Raw genomic sequence first — 13,012 nt, 5'->3', positions numbered from 1 at the left:
AAATAAGAATAATGAGGATCCACAGCGTGCACATACGCACTCACAAGAAAACAAACCAGAGCCCTCTCTGCCCCGGTTTGCCCATAATAGATAAACACTAGCCCACTGCGGCCAGGACTTTACACTCATCTGCCCCAGACGAGGAAGGTACACTTGCCTACCAGGCAAGGACTTATTAAAGCATATATTCAGTAATTTATCACTCACCCACACGCGGAGGTGAGGCGCTCCCCATCCCGGGAGGTTACCTTAGACGGCTTCTCCGTCTGAGGGGAGGGACTCCAGCAGCCTGGCAGACCCGCAGCTCCGAGGAGACCACACAAAGGGAGTCGCCGGCGGGAACCCCATTTATAGTCTGTTCAGATCTGGCTGTGGGCATTCCAGAAGCTCCTCAGCTTCTCCCTGCCTCCCGAGTGTGGGCCTTCGAGAAGCTTCTCAGCTTCTCTGGGCTGTGGGCGCTCTTGGCCCCTCCTCTGCTGACGACCCTGCCCAGCGACTCTGGATCTCACAAAGAGCCGTCAGCTGCCCCATTGAAGGCCCCAGTTCTGAGAGGGGGATGTGCAGCTACCAGTGCAACTGCCGCACCAGTTCCCAGGGCGTGGAGGAGCGGAAAAGTGCAACTGCCAACACATGGTCTATAGTAAAGAGTTATTAGAGCAGCAAGTAGTCCAAGGCTTGGGAGTGCACAGAGAGGCCTGAGACTGAGGGTTAAAAAGGGGGTAGGAAAAAGACAATGTATACAGCAGATATTAGATATCTCTGTTATATACATTAATTACTAGTACAATACATATAATGCCCTTTTCCTCTGTGCAGGACCTAGAGCTAGCTGCGGAGATACTTGATGTTGGTGGAAAGTCATATTTTAGTTTGCAGCTGAAGTATCCTGCTATGCCTTATGCATATGTGTAAATATCATAGAAAATTTCAAGAATAATATCAGCTTTCACTACGTGAAGTCTTTCTTATGAAAAAACAGATTTATAACAGGTCATTTTTTGGGGTTCAAACCTTCATCATTCTTAATAACTGTCTTAGGTTAGTTATTTGGACATCCTTTGCCTTCAGTATCTGACTTGGAAGGTGTTAAACCTGCTGAAAGGTCCTTTTAATTTTTGCATGAACTGTGGATACTTTGAGAATTGTGGAAAGTGAAGGGTTGCAGCATCACCTTGGACAACATCTGGTGCCCTGGTCATTAATGGGTTTTTCCAGCTGACTGCCTGCTACTGCGTAGGCAGGTCATCTGTACCACCCAGCCTGCAAAATGAATGATTATAATCTCAGCAAGTCACGGCATTCAGGTGTCCCCACCTCAGTAGTCACAGGAGCTTGTTGATGTGGGTGATATTAACCCCTAATGATTAATAGTCACATGTGGTACTGTTTAATTATATCTGCTGTAGGAACAAGATTAGCTGTTAGGAGCAATGCTGTAAATCTTACTTGTCTGTATTTTAGTAAAACGTTTCATGTGATGCCACTAAGACAACAGGTACAAGGACAAGAATTGCAAGATAACTAGGAAATTGTTTGAAGAGGGGAAGATGTGGGTTGTACTAAAATGAGTAATAATATCAAATGGGAGCAGAGGTTATCAGTAGAGTCCTCAGGTTTTTGGTTTTGTGACCAAGCCTTTTTAATCTTCTCATACATGACACTTTTGATAAAATTACTGTAGCTGATGTAAGTTTGGAAGACATCCAGTATGAAACAGCATTGGGAAACTGTTGAAGTGACTGAATGATCTTGAGGACTGGAATTAAAAAGGTATGAAATTAGATAGCAACATGCAGCATTTTGTGCTAGAGGACCAGTAGTGGAAATGTCTGCTGTAAGCTATGGAGATCAGAATGTAGGGAAGGACCTGACTGCACTTTTGGGATCAGATGATTTTTGCAAGGACCAGTCTGGTGCAGCTTTGAAAATCAAATCTCTGAAGATATATAAAGGAAGTAATTTTCAACTGAATTTTGGAAGATTTCATGCTACTGTACAATGTCCTGGTTAGATTTCATCTGGAATACTGTGTGCTTTTATGGTCATAAGTGTTCAGATGGGATCACATGGGGAGAGAGACTGGTAGGATAATGTGAGAGCTTTTTTTGGTTTTGTGGGACTGAAAGAATATAACTTACTTGCCTTGATAACAGGAAGACTGAAAAGCCTGTATTGTCTTCTAAATAAGTCAGAGGTGTCTTCTTCGTGGAATGGAAAGAGGAATCCATGCTCGCCATTTGTACCAGAACATGAGGGTTCCGAAATAATTGTCCACTAAGTGTGACAGGGACAAGCATGACCTTTGCTGTTGGATTCAATAAACTTATGAATAGGATGACATGATGCAATTGCTTAAAGCAACATATAAGGCCAAGGGGGTCTTACCTCCACTTGTAATCCTTTTCCTAGGGTTTTATTTTTTAGCTCTGCCTAGACCTTTCTAGGCAGACACTGCTAGTCAGTGCTGACTGCTGATATTCTGGTTTTACTAGCTTAGGATTTATTGCTTGCATCAGATACTTTTGTTTGATACACTTACATTAGCTAGCTACATTGAAGTAGAGTAGTGAACAAAGCTGCACCATATATTTTAGTTGTGTTAGACTCTGAATGACACTGAAGGCGTTTGTGTGTATGCATCAAATTTAGAGTTATAGTTTCCCTGGATTTTTAACTTTATCCTGTGGTTTTTTGTCCAAGGTAGATAATAAGAGTACTGTCTTACTACAGTGCATTTGAAGCAAAGAAGAATGTCTCTCATATGCAGCTTCTGTGCTGCTTTAGCTACAGTCTGCATTTACTGGATTTTGGGGAATGGAGAACTAAGTTTGTAAATGAATGAAGCCTCCTTAGTGTGTTTTCATGGTGAAATACAGGAATACTGAAAGTTTAAGATTAAGGCAGGGTTTGAGTACTTTTTTTTTTAGATCTTGATATTTACAGGAAGGAAAAGAATACAATAATTCAATTATTCTGACTGTCACGTGGAGAACAACAGAAATGGTTTTGCTAACTTTTTATATAGTCTTGCTTTTGGGTGAAGTAAAACTGTTATCGGAATTTCAGAGCATTTTCTACTAATTTAGGGACAGGAGGGGAAAGTGTAAATGGTAAATTACATGCAGATACAACTGGCTCGAACATTAAATCCCATTAAAACATAGCACTGCCAGTATTTTAAGTAGTGGTCAGAACATGTGAAGCATCCTGGCAAATGGATTTAAGGAGCGTGGAAACCTTCCTTGCTGTTACTGGGGAAAGTAGTTTGCTAATGTGAAGTATAATTAATCCAGGTATTGAAATAACTTGAGCTTCTCACCTCTGAGTGGAAAGCACCTGCAGAAGTATTCAAGATGATTCTGCTGCCCAGCTCTGTGTTCTGCTGACTGGCATGGTGTGTTGTGCTATGAAAGTCAGACTTGTAAACTGTTGGTGGATGGTTTCTTGTGTATTGTTCACCACCGAGTAAATTGACACAGGGGAACATATGATCCATTGTTATGTTGTATTACTGTAGTGCTGATGTACTGTGATTCATTGTAAAAGACCATCAAATAATGACATCAAGACTTCCAGCTGAATTTGTCTCTGATCCCTCAGGAATTTGGGATAACAATTATCGTTAATCTGTTATTCCCTCAGTACTAACAGAAAGTCATTGCATCTGAAACTCTTTATTTTTTAAGTAGACAGCTATTAAAAATACATTAATACTATACAGTGACTGTAACATATGCCTTTTAAAACTGTTTAAAATAACTTCCCTCTGTGGCGAAGTCACAGGACTTCTTGGAGCTACTTACAAAAAAATCACAATTTAATTAGTCTCAATGTAGTTTTCTTAACAATAGCTGCTTGCAAAATGAGCAGCTCTGTGCGTTGTCATGAGGTAGAGTATTGTTTTGGTATGTTGATTGCCTCTTCACTGTGGCTCCCAGAGGATGATGGAGTTAATTACTTACCTAATGCCTGACCACCAGTCAGGTTTACTTTCCCAGGTCAGAAACACAGACAGTAATCTCAGCAGTATAGAGCTACCCTAGGACTAAAATGTACAACAGCCAGCAGTCCCAAAGAACAGCAGGATTTGACTAATAAGCAATCACTGCACATATGGACAGAGAATTAACTGGCACTGTTTTTTGTTTGAAAATCTCCCAGGTATTGACTTGCAGATGGGTGGATAAATGTGTGATGGTTGAAGGTCACATATAGGACTCTCCTTCTAACCTATCGTGCTTTTCTGGAACACCACACCTTAAACCAATAATAGCACTAGCTGTTTCTCCAGTCATTTGGGGTTTGGATTTTCATTCTATTTTTCCAGGCTTGTCTGAGTTCTTAGACTTCTAGATAAAACCCACAGGATTCAATATCCAGGAATTCTGTATACAGCTTTACCAGTTTTGTTACATTTAAAAGCTTGTTTGCTATGGAAATAGTGCTTGCAAATTGATTTTCCTGATAACAGGATATGATGCTCTTCCTGAATAAGACTTTAAGTTCTTCAGGTTTTGTCAGTAAGAAAGTGATGTTTGTTGATTCTAGCGAGGTAGTTTGCAGCATTGTGTCTCCTCAAATCTACTGCAATAGCTATAAAATTACTGCCTTCTCCAACCATGATTTTTGCTTCTATGTGAAGTTTGTGCGTATGTTCTGACCAACTGATGGACAGTTAGACATGTCCGTGATGTGTGTTAAATATGTGAATATATCCATATATAACTTTAAAATAGTTATAGGAAAGGAATTCATTAATGAACCCCCATGTGCTGGTTTGTCAAATCATTTCCTGTCAAAAGCTGTTTACGTCTCACTGAATTAAACCTAATTCTCTGATTTTCTGCCAGAGTTTAAGGTAGATTCGTTGTATTTTTTTTTTTCTCTAAGTCCACAACACACTTCAAATTACAGCTAATTTTTCTAGTGCAGTAGCTGAAGTTTGTGACAGTGTTTTATCTGCACAGTGTTACAATTTTTTTTTAGCTTATCTTTATTAAATAAGCTCTGGTAGCAGCAAAACAAATCCAGTTAGCTGTTGAATTAGATGAATTCTTGCTCTTAGTAATTTGGTGTTTGCAGTTCCTGCAGGACAAGAATAGATTTTGTTGGTCCCCAAATAAAGATTGAAATCTATTCCCTCTGCTTCTCCCCTTCCCCCCACCCCCATGGGAATGAAAATCCTTGCCACCTTGAAATTATTGAAGCTCTGAGAAGTGTCTGAAGGGTAATGAAGAAGCTGGAGTCTTGAGGGGGAGGAGGGAAAGCCAGAAGAACATAATTTAGCCATGATAGATAAATGGACAAAAAAGGAGGTATTGGCCAGTGAGAGTGGAATCCATGTCTCTCGGGGCCGTGGGAAGAGCAGCTGTGAAGATGTGATTTAAGCACAGCTCAAAAAGCATCTTCCATCTGCTTCTAGCCAAGAAAAGGCAGGGGGCCTGGGTGTTTTCTGTATGTGCTACCTAATGGCTCCATGATTATGCTTCCTCGTGTAGAATTAATGGGATCTGTTAAGGACATCACTATGATAAATGCAATGCTAATTCCAAAATTTGAGTAGAAAGCAAGCCCACTTGAAGTCCTTTTAAGGACTCATTCAATTGTACTGGCCTTTTCACACATAGGTAGTAATTTTCTCCTCAAAAATTAAGTGTCGATTCTGACTGGGTACATACGAGCTTTTTTAATTTGTTCCTTGATGTTGTGGTCTCATTTATGTCCAAAAATAAAATGCTACAACGAATATATTAATTTAACCTATTTTTGTTGCAGTCTGTTCCCTATTTTAAGGAAAGATTGACTTTTAGGTGGATGGTAGTGCTACTTTAAATCGAATACTTTTAGTTGTGGGGGGGGGGGAGGTTGTTTGGGGGAGTTTGGTTTGTTTGGGTTTTTTAGGTTTTTTTGTGGTGTTTTGTGGGTTTGTTTGGTTTGGGTTTGGTTTGGTTTGTTTGGGTTTTTTTTACGGGTCATCTTTATTTCTTCAACTACTGTGTCTCCTCTAGTTGTGGGTGCTGAGGAGCAGAGGTGACAGGAGCAGCCCTCAGCTCGGCAGCTGCCTTCTTTCTGCACTTGTGCCGGTCAGCAGGGCGTCGGGCGCTTTTCATATGAAGAAGTAACAGACCCTAAAGTTACAACCTGTTCACAATGTGCATTCGCTGCTTCTTATCTCAGAGGGTGGTCGCCTTTCCATGCCTCAGTCTAACAGAACTGAGGCGGGGGGGGGGTGGGAAGTCATTCAGCGTGTTTTGTCCACTTGTTTTGGAGCAAGAAAAAAAAAAAGAACAATGAAAAAATCACAATAAAGCTCCTAAGGGAATGCTGTAGAGACTTTGTGTAAGGGCTAAACCATCCCGATCATGATTCTTCTATTTTCAGATGTTTTGATTTTCTTTTTTTGTTTAAACCACCTTATTTCTGACACTTAAAATATGTTTCTTCTGAGCTAATATTCTGGTTTTCTAAACTTTAGTTCTCAAATTAATTTGAGTGTTCTCAATTGAAAGGATGAAATAAAGGGTTTCCTATGAGTTATAAAATGCAATAACTAAAAATCAAATATAAATGAAATGTGAGTAAGAGACGAAATTCTGAAATTAGTTTCTATCCTGACTGGATATGCTTGGATTAATATATCTGAAAGTTTTTTAGTGGGTTTTTTTGTTTGTTTGTTTTTTTCCTCTCTCTCTCATAATTATTTTTTTTGTATCTCCCCCAACAGGAAACAGTCCTCAAGACAGCCCTAGGAATTTCTCTCCTAGTGCCTCAGCCCACTTTTCTTTTGCACGAAGGTAAGAGATTGTTTGTAGCATGCCGCATGCATTTTGCATAGAGGAAATGTTGTTGTACACCGTTATTAAAAGATGTTTGCAAATATATCTGTCAAGTCTCTCACTTAGAATGACCAGTGTTACCTCACTTACGGAAACTCTCCTAAACCTCAGTTGCAAAAAAGTTGTACTGGATGATTGAAACAATGCAACCATACCTTTTTGAAATAACAAAAAAAAAATAATGACTTAGTGTTTCGCTTGGATCCATTACAATTATCTCCTCATCTATAGAGATATGAGGAAATTTTAAGATACATCTATTTTTTTTCTTTTTTTTTTTTTAACAGTGTAAGAAGTGCATCACTTATAAGAGCGCTCTTACAAAGTTCTTGAGTTCAGGACCTGATTTTAGTGGCAGCAGCAATACTGTCACCATACCTTTAATACCTGACCTTGACCTGTTTTACTGCCTGTACCACTGAGACAGTCAGCTCTGTCATGGGAGTGTTGTGAGGATTAATTAATACTAGTAGAATTTTTGAAGTGACCTATGAAGTAAATTATTATTAAATGAACCCTAACCAAAGTTGATAGCATGTCATGGGAAACTGTTCATGCCGGTGTGGTTCCCTGTCACTTAACACCTTGTCAGCCTACCTCAAATAATATGTTCATTAACTCTAGGCCTGAGAGGTTAGGCAGAGTTTATATGTTGACCCAAGAGTATGTACACAAAATGGAAATTTGAATGCAGTGGCTTTCTTTGTCATTAAGTAGCGCCAGGCATGCAGCTGTTACATTCTCTCTGAGACAGCACTTGCTGCTGTAGTTTTGCTTCCTTTATCTTGGGAATTCAGTGAAGTAACACACACAAGCTCTCAAAACTAAGTGCGAGGAAATAGTGTGATTCTTTTTAAAAGCTGCGAGGGAGAAAACTTTACTTGTGTATTCCTTTTATCTGAACCTAATTCATTTGTGACAATAGATCTTGTCAATCTTTCTGATAGCATATGTCACTTTTAAAATCAACATTTTAAAGTTGAGTATTACTTTTGAATCTACATACTCTGTATAGTATCTTTAAAAAAAGGAAAGCTGTCTTTTCATAGATGGCATTTGTTTGTGACCATGTTTTTAGAAAGATTCATTAAATCCAGAAATAGCTTGTAATGCAAAAAGCAGTTGTGAAAGACTGAGCATTACTTAGAAAAACAGTGGCAGGAAGTAGTTTTCCTTTCCAGCTGTAATCAACAGAAAGTTTAAATCATTATGTTTTTCCAAGACTTAAAATTCAGGAGGAAAAAAATGAATTTGTCTACCAGTGTTTCATTTGGATTTTGACCATTTTTAGAGCCCTGTAATAAGCTCTAAATAAATTGTTTAATTAAAGGAATGATAACATGAGAACTTTCTGTGTTTTTAAAATATTTCACCATTTCAGTGGGATTCAATAAATTTCTTTAAAACAGTTTTCTATGGAAGCTGATTTTATTCTATGTTTATAGTGAAAATGCCTGATGACACTTAAGTTCAAAACAGTGCTAATGTAAAATTTTCATATGAATACAGTGTCTGTGTTGCAGTTGTCTTCATTTAAGTGGTGATTGGATCCATTTGGTAGTAAAATGGCCTGTGGCTAATGAGAACAGTTGTCAGACTTCTGACTTTGTGCCTCTTCTGTTATGTTTTGTAAATTTAGTGATGGTACAAAGGAAGGGAAGGACAGTGTGTGTGTGTGATGGAGCAGGCTGAAGGAGCAGAGGTGGGATGGCGTATAGGTGTATGGATACACCTCTTCCATCCACTGCTCTCCAGTCAGTGGGGATACCAAAAAGCTGGGGAAGCGTGTGGAAGAGAGGGAAAGGTAAAAGAAATGGTTTGGATGGCTCCTGTGGGACAGGGGCAGGAGGGCAGGGAGCAGCGGTGGGAAGGGGCACCCAGCAACAGCCTCTGCCTCTGGCAGACACTGCTCAAGCCTCTTCTGCTGCTCATGTAAGTGCAGCATTTACAGGCACATGGGTAGGTGACAGATATTTTCCAGAGCTGCTCAACTGGGTAGGACTGAACTGTAGGGCAGGGACAAGCAGCGTATGAGCGTCCACGGGAAAATGCTGTTGGGGCTTCCCTTGTGTTTTGGCTGCTCCCTGTTCACCCACGTTTGCTTCCCAGATAACTTTCCATGATATCCCATCCCTACCCTCAACGGCTCTTCTGTGGGAGAATTGCTGGGTGGTGCAGGAACCCTGTTCAGTAGGGGTTATTCAGTAAGGAAGTACTTTCTGTTTCAGATTCAGATTATATGGGTCTCACCAGTGTTTAATACCTTCCGAGTTCTTGTTCTTCCAGCTGTGAACTTATTTAGGTTGTGCAGCTGAGCCAGAGTGAAGAGAGAACTCCTTTTGGAATTGTTCATTCATCTGGAGATAGCTCATGCATAGCTGGGGGAAGGGGAGAAAGGAGGAGATTAAATGAAATAAAAGCAAAATTATGGAGGAGAAGGAAGTTTTTTTCAGAGTTTGGTCTTTGATACTGTCATAAGTCCCCTTAGTGCATGTTCTCTTTATATTTTAAACTAATTATTTACTGTAGTTCCTTTTCTCACACTGTATGTATTCAAAGTCCCATGGACTTGGGTTGTAGCTTGTGGATGGATAAATGGGAGTAGGAAATAGGATGTTAGAATGGAGAGACGCAAGGAGATTTGCTTGAAGGGTAGGGAAGCTGCATCAGGTTTAAGGTTCCTGATTTGGCATGACTTCACTTCTCTTTTATGGAATTACATGTTTTGTGAGAATCAGACTTGAGAGATGACCTTCGTACTGACTGTAAAACAGCTTCAATTCTCCTTTCTCCTCTCCCCCACGATCATACTGTTTATTTATGAAAACTTGTCCTGTTTTGTTATTTATATTTTATTTTGCTTTTTCTTAACATATTGGATACAATTTTGCTCCAGTCATGGGCACCGAAATGACAGGTAAATGTTACCCCCTCAAAAAATCCAAACATGGCTCCCATAGTTTTTTGGTTGGTCACTTTGAATGTTGAAGTTCTATGTTGTCTGTGTGTAGCTCACCTCAAGCGGTGAAGAACAGAAATTGGTTTTGTTGGGTTTTTGTTTGTTTGTTTTTAATTCTGAGTGAGCATGTTTTCTGCTGCAAAGTTGTTTTTCTTGGTTTACATAGCTAACATTTAACAGGTTTGCTTTTACCTGATCATTCTTTGCAGTTATTTGACCTCAGCCTGCTAGTTTGCTGGTGTCCCTTACTGATGTAACTTTAGTGGTTATTCTGTGGTTCAGAGCATTATGGTTTGCATTTGTTCATAATTTTTTAATTTGCTTCTCATTGATTTTCATCTGATTGACCTGAGGGTTATGAAGACTCCCTGTGGTCCATTTCTTTGTGTATTAGTGAGACATCAATTCTGTGGAGCTGTTAATTCACTTTCTGGTTGTTTCATCTCATAGAATTTTAACTGGAAAAAACACTCTGAAAAAAAAAAATCTGTAAGCCTAAGTCATCCTTGCTGAATGCTTGTTTATTGTGGTCTTCTGTGAAAGTTTACTCTTTATTAAAATCCCTGTTTGTATCATGCTTTTTGGAATGCAGTTTTACCCAGTAATACTTCCACAAATGTTTCTGTGCCAGGAGACTGCAGTGTTCATTTGACTAACCTTGGTTTCACAACAGGACTGATGGTCGCCGCTGGTCTTTGGCTTCCCTCCCTTCTTCTGGCTATGGTACAAATACACCCAGCTCAACTGTTTCCGTAAGTACCCGCTATTCTATTACATACCATGTCTTCTCAAATGTAGCTTGCTTCTCTTGGGTAAAGGCAATGTAGGTTTTGTTAACTGTTGATAGACTTTGACTTAATATGTGGTATAATCTTGCTTCACTGAAACAGAAGACTTTAAGCATTATGTGCTTTGCTCAGAGATATTTTCTGGCAGTGGTGGTGAACTGCTCACTTTTGACCTGTGGGGCAGTGGGCATGGAGACATACTGCCTTATTTTAACCATATGGTAGCTAGTCTTAGGTGAGGCTGCCTTGATAACGAGAAGAGACACTCTATGACACGATTCATCCATGCCAGATTGGACTGCTGTCTTAAGATGGGATGAATCACACATTTGCCTTTATTTTGGCAATAGTGAGATGTTAGCGGATGATAATAGGTTAGATATTTAGCATTTCAGATGGCTACAGTTAGAATGGAATAATCCTTTGGGTTACCTAACAGGATAAATATAAGTCTAATTTGTTAATTTTTGCCTGTTAGAGCAATCCTTTCGATGTGATCTTGTATCAGCTCTCTTGTCATTCATGTACTATGTGACTCGTGACATGCACTATGGCAGTGCATGAGACCTTGCTTCAAGACTCAGGAGCGAGGCAGTGGGCAAAGTATCAATCTGTGCTTTTGCACATCTTGCACACCTCCATACTGGAGAGGAAGTGTAGCGTTGTGTTACAACCTGGAACTAAGCTGTCTGTTGTGATGGTCAGAGAGACTATGGAGAGAGAGCTGTGGAGGAAGCCTGCTTTGGAAATAGCAAATAGTTGGCATTTTGACAGTTACATTACATCTTCTGCCATAAAGTGCTTGTCTTTGTAGATCCAGCTATGACTCTTCAAAAAGGGTTTCGTATCTCTAGCCTGGTTTTTTACCTTTAGGGTTGCATCATTAACAAACCTACTGTTTTCTGAATAATACATATTACTGGACACTTGATACCTCATTTTTTTAAAACTCTTTCTTTTACAGTTTAAGTAAGTTTTTTCTTCCCCTGGGTATGTTCTGTTTCTCTTGTGAAATAATTTGAGTTCCACATGCTGTACACTAATGAAATGTGACCATTTTATGTTATGATCAACTGTATTTTTTTGTTGTTGTTCACAAAGGCTTCTGGAAAGTCAAGTCGGTTCTTGCTGACTTCAAACCAGGTTGAGGGATTTCATGTATCTTAAGAACTATTACTCGGCAGCACTGATTCGTGACCTCTGCTTTCCTTCCTATGTAGATCTTGCTTTTGCCAAGCAAGTTGCTTGGTTTCACGCTAATTCCCTAACCACTTTCCATAGTGCATGTTTGTACACCTCTTGTTGGAACTAGATCAAATATGCTGTGCTCCTCACTTAAAATATATTGACGTAAAGGAGGCTATGTCAGATAATAAGTAATTGCTATAGCAACTCCATCATTATTATAAGAAGCAGGCTTGTGCTAGAAAGAAAATGAAAAGCTGTGTCAGAAACATATCAAAACAGTTCAATTTTCAGTCCGATCTCATATGCTTTTTCTTCATCATCTTTAATTTTAAAATGTTAAGTCCAGTACATATACTTATTTCTGACCTAGATTTACTAACTACGGTATGCGTGCTGGACTGTGGAGCAGTTTTACATAATTTTTTGCATTTCTTATGAAAAATATACCCAAGTCTATAAATGACAGTAGTATCTTTAACTTCTTTAATAGGCTATTGTTGAGTTTTTCCTTGTTACTTCATGACTAGACCACATCGTATAAATATTGAAGTAGATGTCTTCCCTAGCATTGAACAAACAGTTTGTGACTTCTGGAAAGAAACTTGTTTTTCCAGTAAATAACTTTAAATTTTGTTGAGGAAACCAGCAGTAGAGAATTCATGCCATATTTCTTATGGTTAGGTGTGGGGTTTTTTTCCCCCCCAAAAAAAATCCTATGCTGCTGATGAGCCCTGCAAAAGTACCGTGACAACCTCTGAATTTTAAATCTATCCACTATTTCTTTTGTTCTTAGGAGAGATGCTTTTCACTTTTTTTTTTCCCCCAGTGGATGAATATATGAATCAGAAAATGAAAACTGTGCACTGACACTGTGCAACCTCCTCCTCTACCAAATTCTTGGAGGCAATGAGTGACCACCCACAATAGCCTAAGTGCACATACAGAAGGCTCTCTTTTCAGTGCTGGATAAATAAGATTCATGTTAATCCAGAGATGTATCAGTTGGAGACCAGAAATAGTTTTTACACATCACATTAGCACAACTTTGATCTTTATAAGCAAGTGAAAGTCAAAGCAGGGGCAGGGGGGTCTGTGGTAATCACAATTATCCTCAGATGAGTGTAGCTCACCATTTCTTGTTAGCCTGGTTTTTGTTTGGTTGTTGTTTTTTTGTTTTGTGTGGGGGGTTTTTGTGTGGTTTTGTGTGTGTATTTTTCATTTCAATGTTGAAAGTGATTAAT

The 13,012-nt window shown here is 39.3% G+C and overlaps 1 protein-coding gene across 5 annotated transcripts in view; it reads left to right on the top strand.

The window, feature by feature from the left end:
* Positions 1–13,012, top strand: part of MAST4 (microtubule associated serine/threonine kinase family member 4) — a 235,982-nt gene that overhangs the window by 157,014 nt on the left and 65,956 nt on the right. For 4 of the 5 annotated variants that reach the window (XM_065657629.1, XM_065657630.1, XM_065657628.1 and 1 more), the window contains 3 exons: positions 6,725–6,794; positions 9,733–9,753; positions 10,469–10,547. In XM_065657629.1, the coding sequence (XP_065513701.1) occupies positions 6,725–6,794; positions 9,733–9,753; positions 10,469–10,547 (170 nt within the window). The remainder of the gene's footprint in view (positions 1–6,724; positions 6,795–9,732; positions 9,754–10,468; positions 10,548–13,012) is intronic. The other variant, XM_065657631.1, reaches the window with a different exon arrangement.

Source organism: Caloenas nicobarica, chromosome Z (assembly GCF_036013445.1).
Source record: "Caloenas nicobarica isolate bCalNic1 chromosome Z, bCalNic1.hap1, whole genome shotgun sequence".
Taxonomy (NCBI): domain Eukaryota; kingdom Metazoa; phylum Chordata; class Aves; order Columbiformes; family Columbidae; genus Caloenas; species Caloenas nicobarica.
Note: the sequence above shows the minus strand (reverse complement) of the source record. Positions and strands in the feature narration are given on the sequence as shown.